Source organism: Macrobrachium nipponense, chromosome 34 (assembly GCF_015104395.2).
Source record: "Macrobrachium nipponense isolate FS-2020 chromosome 34, ASM1510439v2, whole genome shotgun sequence".
Lineage (NCBI taxonomy): Eukaryota > Metazoa > Arthropoda > Malacostraca > Decapoda > Palaemonidae > Macrobrachium > Macrobrachium nipponense.
Genome location: NC_061095.1, coordinates 13,962,347 through 13,972,028, shown reverse-complemented (window position 1 = coordinate 13,972,028; position 9,682 = coordinate 13,962,347). Strand labels below are relative to the sequence as shown.

The 9,682-nt window shown below is 38.7% G+C and overlaps 1 protein-coding gene across 3 annotated transcripts; it reads right to left on the bottom strand.

Annotated features, from left to right (window-relative positions):
* Positions 1-1,427: 1,427 nt before the first annotated feature.
* On the bottom strand, positions 1,428-7,650 carry LOC135207919 (uncharacterized). 3 transcript variants are annotated; one of them, XM_064239866.1, is made up of 8 exons: positions 7,479-7,650; positions 5,664-5,744; positions 5,287-5,417; positions 4,930-5,067; positions 4,663-4,708; positions 4,427-4,563; positions 3,899-4,007; positions 1,428-3,498 (listed from the first exon to the last, which is right to left on the bottom strand). In XM_064239866.1, the coding sequence occupies exons 2-8, from the start codon at positions 5,707-5,709 to the stop codon at positions 3,128-3,130; spliced, it is 978 nt and encodes a 325-aa protein (XP_064095936.1). In that variant the 5' UTR covers positions 5,710-5,744; positions 7,479-7,650; the 3' UTR covers positions 1,428-3,127. The 3 variants fall into 3 exon arrangements, with proteins under 3 accessions (XP_064095936.1, XP_064095935.1, XP_064095937.1); XM_064239867.1 differs by lacking the exon at positions 7,479-7,650 and adding an exon at positions 4,131-4,245 and having other exon boundaries at positions 3,145-3,498; positions 5,664-7,457; XM_064239865.1 differs by lacking the exon at positions 7,479-7,650 and having other exon boundaries at positions 5,664-7,457.
* Positions 7,651-9,682: the final 2,032 nt, after the last annotated feature.

Sequence of the window (9,682 nt, the reverse complement as noted above, 5' to 3'; positions counted from 1 at the left end):
ATTTCATCTTCAAGATTCTCCTTTGTTTCTTAATCTTCTCCCTTGAATTCCATCTTTTCCCGCCTGTTTTGAATAGCTAATTCCTCGCAGGGAATTCAGAGACTGATCAGTATTCAGTATGAACTCGACCGCGGACGTTCGTGTACCAGGAGGACGCCTCGGTCACTGATCTGGGATAAACTTTCGTAGTTTGACCTTTCCATTGTATTTCCATCCTGGGTCTGCGAACGCATGCGCAGTCGGCTTCTAGGAGGATCATTTTAAATATATTTCCTCTCATTATTATTATTATTATTCAGCGAGGCACATTTACGGCATATTGGTGCTGCTGTTCATCGAAACCATTTGCTCTCGGCAGATAAAGGGGATCAGGGATCAATTGCTAGTGAAAGATCTCTGTTGAAATACAGCTTATGACGGAAAAGTGACAAACAAGAGTGCCTAAAAGAGGTAAATCTCTGGCAGAAGAAGATATCCACCGGAGAACAGTATCTCTGTTAATCTTTTGAATATATTTTCTGGATTTGATTTCATAGAATTTTTTTTTTCTAGATTTTATTTTATTGTCTTTGAACGAGAAGATATTTTCTGTATTAAACTTCAGGAATGATGAGGTTCTAGATTTTCCTCATTTCCCTTCTAAATGAGTTAGATGATTACTTAGTTGAATTCTAAGAGGATCGATTCCTATGGAAATAATTTCTTAGTTTTCTCCACCACTTGTTTATCGCTTTGTCTCTCTTATTACCCTCTTTCGTGTTACTTCAGCTGTACGATTCTTGTCCGGTAATCGTGAATTATTGATGTCTATTTCACGGCGCACTGTAGGCATTACTTAAGGTTATTTGCAGAGTCCCTTCGACCCCTATCTGCAACCTGTTTCATTCCCTTTTACTGTACCTCCATTCTTATTGTCTTTCTTCCATCTTACTTTCTACCCTCCCCAAGCAAATATTTCAATCGTTATTTTCAGCCCTGAATGACCCCATAGGTCTCAACGCTTGGCCTTTGGCCTAAATTTCATACTCCAGTCCCAATACTTTTATCAACGGTAATTTGTTCATCTGCTTAAGAAAACGAAAGAAGAGGAAGAAAAAGTCTAAGGAGAAATTTACTCACGTTTTAATAGTATTTTCTCTTACAATACAACAAGAATGATGCTGAATATGATAGGTGTAGTAATGATTTTACATGTATCTTGCCCGTCATATTATGCCCAGGGCATTAAAACTGGAGTAGACGATCGATCATTGAATATCAAGCAAGGCAGAATTGAACCCATTTCTTCAAAATGCTTAAGAGAATCTATATAACAAATTATCTTTTTAATATGGAATATTCCATAGAATTGTTTGGTGTTTAAATTACAGTCATTATTATTATTATTATTATTTTTATTATTATTATTTTTATTTCAAGTACACATTCCCAAAGAACAAAGGCGTCAATAACCTTTGTTACTGTGACCCCAGAAAAACTGTAATTAATCAGTCACTCTCATATAGAGAGTCGGAAGGTCACGAACCTGCATCGCCATCTCCCACAGAAAAAGACAAGAAGAACAACAACAACAAGCGAGAAATAAACAATAAAAGAGGCTCAGATCCGAGACGGTCAAAATAAGGAGAATAACTGGGAAGTGACCAATGAAAGACGCCCTAAGGCTAAGGCCACACCGGTCGCAGGAAGCGTCGAGGTGCAGGCACGTCTCTGGCGGGAGAACAGCGTCAAAACAACACATGGCCACACCAGAAACGCCACCCTCCCTCCCTCCCTCCCACGCGTCACTCTCAGTAGTCAAAGATATACTTCTGTGCAAAGTAACGTTTGGATAGGAAATTGCTTTTAATAGAAATCGTAAGTGTCAAACTTGACGAGAGACTACGTATGACCCAACGGTCTTTTGGTTGTTTGCTTGGCAGTGAATTTTGTGATAATAAAAGGTTAAAATCCATTTTTTTTTTTTTACTTCCTTTATAGTTATTACTTTAGGGGAAGTGAAAAGAAAATGTGGATTTTAACTTTTTATGGTTGCAAAACTAACAGCATATAGGGTTACTTCTTTAAAGATACTTAGAAAAACAAAGGAGCGAGAATTAATTGCAAATTATATAAGACGTAATTGATAATCATCTGAATTATGTTGAAATAAAACGATTTACCGGTATTTAAAACAAAAGTAGTTCAATGATAAACTTTACATAAAAGAAAGTAACAAGAAAAAATCAGTTTTGCTTCTACATTCATTGTTAACATTAATAAAGAAAGTACAAAGTTCCACGAATATTTCATAAATCAGTGATACTGCTGCACTGAGGATTCGTATAGTTATCAAGTCTATGCAGCTGGACAAGGATTATTTGTGAGTGGCTGACTGCATAATAGTTGGCACCTTTAAGTTTTTGGGGGTCGAATGCATGACACCGATGGCTACATCTGAGGGCCACTCGTTCTACTCTTCTTCCATTTCTTAAAAAATAGTAATTTTCTGGAATGGATCACAGGGATCCCACAAAGCTCTCTTCCGAAACACCTCCCCAATTAAATTATTCTTACGTAGCCACTACCGCTGAACAGGTGACACTTCGGCCACTGATTGCCAGTTCATCTGCACATTAGTGACCATGTCAAGTCGGAGGGTCTATTTATGTAGTGTGGTCCTTTTCTTATATTCACTTTAAATTCAATGATGAACTCATCCCCTGGGAGAGTATTTAGACCATATAAAAACTCGGTCTAGTTGTTTGACTTTATTGAGAACAACATTGAACGCATTCTGGAAGTACAAATGAGAGGTGCTGAAATAACTGCTAATTTAAGCATGCATTACAGATATGGAATAATTAACTCGATATTCTACTGAATAGATAATAGAATAGATAATAAATGGAGTAGCTTAAAACTTGAGTTTCTATGCTCATATCAGTTACTTAACAATTATAATATGCTTTAAACAATTTCTAGGTTACAAATGAAAGTTCCTTAATAAGGGAACTAACTTCACAATATAGTTATCAATATAATCAATTAAGGGAAGTACGTAACCATTCAAGTAACATAGTCCCTCCCTAATCATATAGAAAATGGGGTTGTTTCGGGTGAAGACGCCGGGAACCTCCGCTGTATTTTAGAACATGTTACATCGATGATCGCTTGGCGGCAACTGCAGAGGGTCGAGCCGTCCCGCTAGTCTTGTGTGGCCACCCGCATAAGATACCCAATGATTCAAACTGCCGCGGGAACCTCTTCCCTCCAACCTCCACACTTCCCGCATCTGGTGTGGCCTCACCCTAATTCTGGAGATGGCCGCGTCCTGACGAAGGTTTTGAGCGGGAGACGCAGAGAGGGCTCCTCCGATCCAGACAGTCTTCGTCTGTGATGTAGAAGAAGTGCTCGAGAGAGAGGCTGGCGCAGTTGCCCGCGGCGGGCTCCTCTGGTCTCTGGCGGTAGCGGCGGCAAACTTCCTCCGTTTCCACTGCACCACAGTCAGGACTGTACCTGTGCGCATAATTTACATTTCTATGGCATTAATCTGGTAGTTAACTTATAGAAACTGTACTTACACAGGCAAATTATGTAACAAAGACTATACTTGTACTTGAAAATGCCACAGATAATGCTGTACTTCAGAACTTCTCCAGGAAATTACACGGCTTTACTTTCACAGAGGAATCGCTCCACTAAAACTATATCTATGTAGAAATGAAATGTACAACAGAGATATTACTTATAAAATCCCGTGTGAAAAAGACCTTATGCTGAGAGAAATCAAGAAATAAGACTATGCTTGAATGTGACTAAAGAAATGGAAAACACAATACAACTCTAGATAATGCAACAAATTGAGTTTACAGTTTATATTGTCCATTATAAACAAGAACGATCTCAACATACTTACGTTGTAGCCCAAAATGGCGTTCCCATGACCATAGGAGAGCCATCAATCCACGTCCAACCCTTGCTGGCATTTTGGAGTGAACCCCCGATCCAGAAACTCCTCTCCAGTCCTGAAAAATAAGAAGAAGAATATTTTGTTTCATTTACAAGAGTAAGTAAAGTTACAGGAGGCTTGGCACTCGGTAATCTTATAATTTTAATGATTCACTGAAAGGTGACCCACAGAACCTCACCGAGTTTCTGCAAGTGTTGAACGATATCCGCGAACAGAGAGACACTCTTATTAGAGAAGGTCATGAGATCGCCGTCGAGGACGTTGCAAAAGGCGCGAGCCTCAGCCCAGGTCACCTGTGGGTTAGTAACATACGACAATTTTAGTAAATTTACCTCTTTCATCTGGACAAAATGTCACATCATTAAGCAAAGAATGCAACTGTCTCGCTTGGTCCTGTAGGAGGAGATAGGTCTAGTATCTAAACGTGCATGAGACAAAGCATAGATAAACGAGGAGAGAGAGAGAGGTACGTACATTGCCAATAAGGAAGATGGAGACGCACGATTCTCCGACAAGTGTATACATCAGGGGACACTTCTCGTGTGATATCGTGAAAGGAATAACCTCCCGGAATGCTTCGCCCAATTGTTCTGACATGTTCCAATTCCACCCTGAGAAGAGAGAGAAGATGAAGATGAAAAGTCACTGAAAGATTCCTGAAATTATTTCAGCTGACAAACCTTGACAATGAGTACTTGGGAACACCTTGCCTGCTCTAAAACTATTGAGATCTAGAAGCCTTCCTCTCCTGAGCATCTGAAAAAGACATAAAAAACACTACGATAATAGGCCTATTCACCACTGAATTGGAAATAAATATTGAAATGGTGCTTATATGTGCTTTATTTAAATATGAAAAGAGTAATTTGTAAGGTACAAAACACAACTGTCTATAATTATAAAATGGTGCCCCCGTGTTTTGTTGAAACATGGAAATAGTACTTTACAAGATACAGAATATAACCGATTATAATTACCGAGCATATTCGCCGGTCCACGTTGCCTTCGCAAGGCGGATTGGCCGTGCTACAATATTCCGATATTTCCACACAAGATTCATTGCCGTTTCTGATGCACAAAGCAGATTTCACTGGGCAGCGATCGTTTCTCCAAACCTGCTTGGAAAATATTTTTGTTCACTACATAATATATACGTCTGTCACTTAGGCTCCTTCAAGAATTACTGATCATGGTGCGAGGTGGATCGTTAAAATTCTTCAGTTCCAAATGATAATTCTATTCTCTTCAGATCTAGAAAATTTTTAACATTACTTGGCTTATATACACACATACATACACACACACATATATACATATACATAGATCATACTAACGCCACAAAGCTCCTTATCTTCGTCGGATTCGTCGTTGCAGTCGTAACTGTCGTCGCAAATGTAGTCCTGGACAATGCACGTCTCGTCTTTGGCACAGGCAATCTCGTTGTAACTACATTCCAAGGCGTCGGCTTCAAATCAGAAGAAGAATAATCGTTGTGTTAAGATGGGTGGGTCTAGGAAATCAGGGAAAAACTCGAGGCTGAAGTAGCTCCAGGACTCATGCAGAAAAGTGGGCTCCTAGAAACAGCGCACATAATAAAAGTGATGCACTCCTAAGGAGGCAGGATGCAACCCGGAACCCCACCCTATAAATACAACTCAGTCGAATTGGAGGACTGTGATAAAAAATAATAATAATAATAAAATAGACTTACCAGATAGGCCTCTGTCGACAAACAGCAGAAACGCAAGTACCCACATATCTGAATGCACTCCGTCAGCGTGACTGATCTATTCTGAAATCGGTGTTCAGTAGATGATTAAATCAGAATTTGATACACAAGTTTTCGTTCTTTTTTTAAGTTCTTAGTGTCTGCAGTTATCCTCCCTTCCCGGAGAGACGCAACGGTGATACAAAGTGTTGCAATGAACTACTTCGTCAATCCTGGCTGATTTCAACTGCTAACTGACGTTGCATTGAAAAGCTAATTATGTATTGATCTATAAAATGTAAAATTCAAGAGATTCAATAGATTTGGTGATAAGAATAGGAAAAAATTCAAGATTCAATAGATTTGGTGATAAGAATAGGAAAAAATTCAAAATTCAATAGATTTGGTGATAAGAATAGGAAAAAATTCAAGATTCAATAGATTTGGTGATAAGAATAGGAAAAAATTCAAGAGATATAATTGAACTGGTGATAAGAATAGAGAAAATACATTTTAAAAGCTGTACTGATAATAAAATTTGTAATAAAATCACCTGTGTCCTGCATACACTCTAGCTTAAATATATTAGCTCTGACCTTGTTAGCTTTTTTCCTATTGCCATCATTTTCGAATATTTAATGGCGTTTTAATCAAGCTTTCAAAAGACTAAATCTTACCCTGAAAAACACAAAGTTTCTATCGTGATACTTTTAATTTCTCTTCATATCTACTTATTCGTTTTCCTTTTCGGAACGAAATTCGTGTAAAGAAGTGCTCTCTGTTTGTCACCTTCATCTAAGTGATTGAATCTCTCTCTCTCTCTCTCTCTCTCTCTCTCTCTCTCTCTCTTCTGTAGGCGATATTTCATTCCAACTTTTCCCACAATTACCCGGCGGAAATCGGTAATCACCGGGTTGTGACTGTTGCTCTGCTCCTACTATCATGATCTGGTACTCTCTTCGCTTATCTGTTTCCCCTGATTCTTATAAATTTCTTCCTTGGAGAGGCAGGCCTATAGCATGGTCTTTCTTAGACCATGGTCTATCAGCTCCTATGTGGTTACGATCCCTCCCCGTCTTTCAATCAATTTTTCCTAGATAGATAGACAAGAAAAGACTTCTCAGAACAGATGTAGGATATCCTTCATGTATACATGAGTAATCTCCACCGTGAGGATATCAACAGGACATTCCAACCCTTGCGGTCCATTCCTGTGCTTTCCGTGATGCATCCAAGGTCATCCTCCCACGTCTCAAGACATTCGGATCCTAATCGAAACTTTTAGGAAAACTGCACTTACGCCTTTCCCCTAAAGTTCATCCTTTAATTTAATTTCTTTAATGCAGTATTCACTTATCTCAAAAAACAGTCCTTGGCTTAAATATAAGTTAAAAAAAAAAAAAGTAGCTAGTCACAGTTCTTGTCTACAAAACTTCCAGAGCGAACGATTCTTTTCGTGTACGTTCCGTTGATTACGTTTTGGTGATATTCGAAATCGCGTATGTACTGACACTAAACTCACTGTTTTCTTGTATAGTATTTGATATAGCAATTAAACTATTCTCACGCAAGTGACAAAACATAGATGGCTTAACCATCAAAATAAAATCTGGCCACATCAGAGTCAAACCCAACACGGTTATGTAATTTGTACACAATGACCGGACCCAGTGAGATCTACGGGAGATTGGCGTCAATCTTAAATAACTTTCACAAGGAAACACTTTGATTTCACCAGAAGGATAGTGTGGTGTTGCTTTGCTAAAACGTGAAGGTGTAAGACTGAAACTATGATCACGTACGGATATACTCACTCACCAGGGAACAGTGACCTTGCCGTAATTGTAAGGCAGTAAGACTGCGTGGCTGACTCGATGCCTTCTTGTATCCTGTTGTGTGGGGTTTTATACATTTAAGGGGGGTGGAGGCCTGGAAAGAAATAACCTTGATGTGCACCTTAGTGCTGGCTACGGGGGTTGTTTCATCAGCGACTCACCAGATGGCTCTGCCTCATGTTTCCAACAATGGATTTATATTGCCTTTATTTTCACTACAGAACAACAAGGAACATTCCCTTAAGTTATAGAAAACTCCTTACATTAAGGTAACCGCTCAGTTCCCTCGCGGTTAGCTACTATTACCAGATTTTGCCGCGTTTTCAAGCATGAATGCAGTTTTCAATATGGATTTCCTCTCAAAAATCATTCTACTCTTAACTATTTTAATATTAGTAACATGAGGGAAGTTTATCAGTAGTACATCTTAGATACCCTATTAATATCGGAAAATAACACGTTCCGTTGTTTTGGTGATATACAATCGTTTTCCTTTCAGGAGCAAGCGCCCATAGTGGCATCAAGGGCAGCTTAATTTTCAACGATAGTAAATTGATATATCTCAAAGGATAACGAGGAGACTGTTTCCTGTCGAGCCAGAAGTTACAAGTTTTCTTTCAGGCTCAGTTTCCCAATGTAATGGGAAAAATATTCCTTTAATTATTAGTGATTTATTTAGGAATTGATTCATCATCCTCCTCTAATATCTTTACACTGCTATTGTAAGTGATTGGAACTATAAAGTGTTTTCGTTTCTGTTGTGGACGAGTGTGGCAGTGTAGCCTTGTCCCTTGTTTTGTTTATCTTTCACTTTGAGTATGGGAGCGCTGCCCTGAATCTTTCGTCTGCTTTTGGTAACACTAGCAACACATGTAAGAATCACGAATGCTTTCGTGTGAGGGGTCGTCAACCTGTCCGCTCTTCATTTTGGCTATTTTCCCAAATTATTGTATGGAAATAGTATTCTTATTGTGTATCTTAATGTCGTGGCGGGGAAAATCCGCCCGCGACATTTGGTGGCAGCTGTGTTGGATCCGTAGCCCAGTGCTATTGATCCAGACCCACTGTGCCTATATATATTATGTAGGTCACTTATAATGTTTTGTTGTGTTGTATGCATTTCATTATACAATATTGTTGATTTTTGTCTGATCAAGGTCATGACTTATTTACATGCATATTCATTATTTCTGTAGGGAGATGTATGGCCTTGTCTCTTGATGTAGTTTACATTGTATTATTTGATTATATATAAGTGTTAGAAATATTGTAACAATGGTGACTGGTACTGATGAATCATATATTGATCTAATTCAATTAGAACAAGAAACACAACAAACATTACAGACAGTTAAGAGCTTCACTCAATCCTACCAGGACGTTTGGTCTCAAGTGGGAGATTTAACAAATCAAATCAAGGACTTGGACCAGAAGTTGGTTGACATACAGGGGACAATACAACACTTAACACCCAAATATAATAACACTCCACCATCCATAATGTCTGCACCACATATGTCTCACATTCCAAGTAATGAACAAAGGAATGATGTAAAACATTTTGTACAAGAATTCACATAGTGCCCTGGTTGGGAATGTGATTGTGTCTTATGGGTCTTGTCTTATAGGAAATTGTCAGAGTTTTGCTCTTGTAGTACTGGTTTGGTACAGCTTAGAGGATAGAGTACACCACTTTCCAAACCCCTTTGAGATTCAAGTTTAGAGTCGTTTCTAGCCAATAGCGCTGGTGAGTTTGATAATCATTAGGACGCCTCAATAGGAGTAAATTCTGTCTTCACATGTGGAGAACTCTTTTGTTGCAGAGTGATGTGACATCCTGTGTAAGTGGAGTCAATCTAACCCCAGTATTAGGCTAGACAAAGCTATTAGGAAAGCTGTATTGAACGCACACCTATAGGGTAGTGTCCCCATTTAATACTCAAGTATATCCTTGTTTTATGTTGTTGCAAGAGCCCCTTTAGTCTCTAGTTGAGATTTTTGTTTGTTCCTACTGTTCAAGACCTGTTTTTCACAGTCGCAGACCCATCTAAGGAGCTGTTTGGTTCCGTTAGGAAAAGTTGTCCTTGATATTAGAGTGGACATGAATCAATTCTTCCCCAAGGGAAAAGCTTTGTAATGGGAAAAATATTCCTTTAATTATTAGTGATTTATTTAGGAATTGATTCA

Coding starts and splice junctions, on each gene's coding strand:
- LOC135207919 (XM_064239866.1), bottom strand. CDS start 5,709: ATGTGGGTACTTGCGTTTCTGCTGTTTGTCGACAGAGGCCTATCTG. Junction 4,709..4,929: donor TGGACCGGCGAATATGCTCG/GTAATTATAATC, acceptor TGTCTTTTTCAG/ATGCTCAGGAGAGGAAGGCT. Junction 4,008..4,426: donor CCATCTTCCTTATTGGCAAT/GTACGTACCTCT, acceptor CTTATTTTTCAG/GACTGGAGAGGAGTTTCTGG.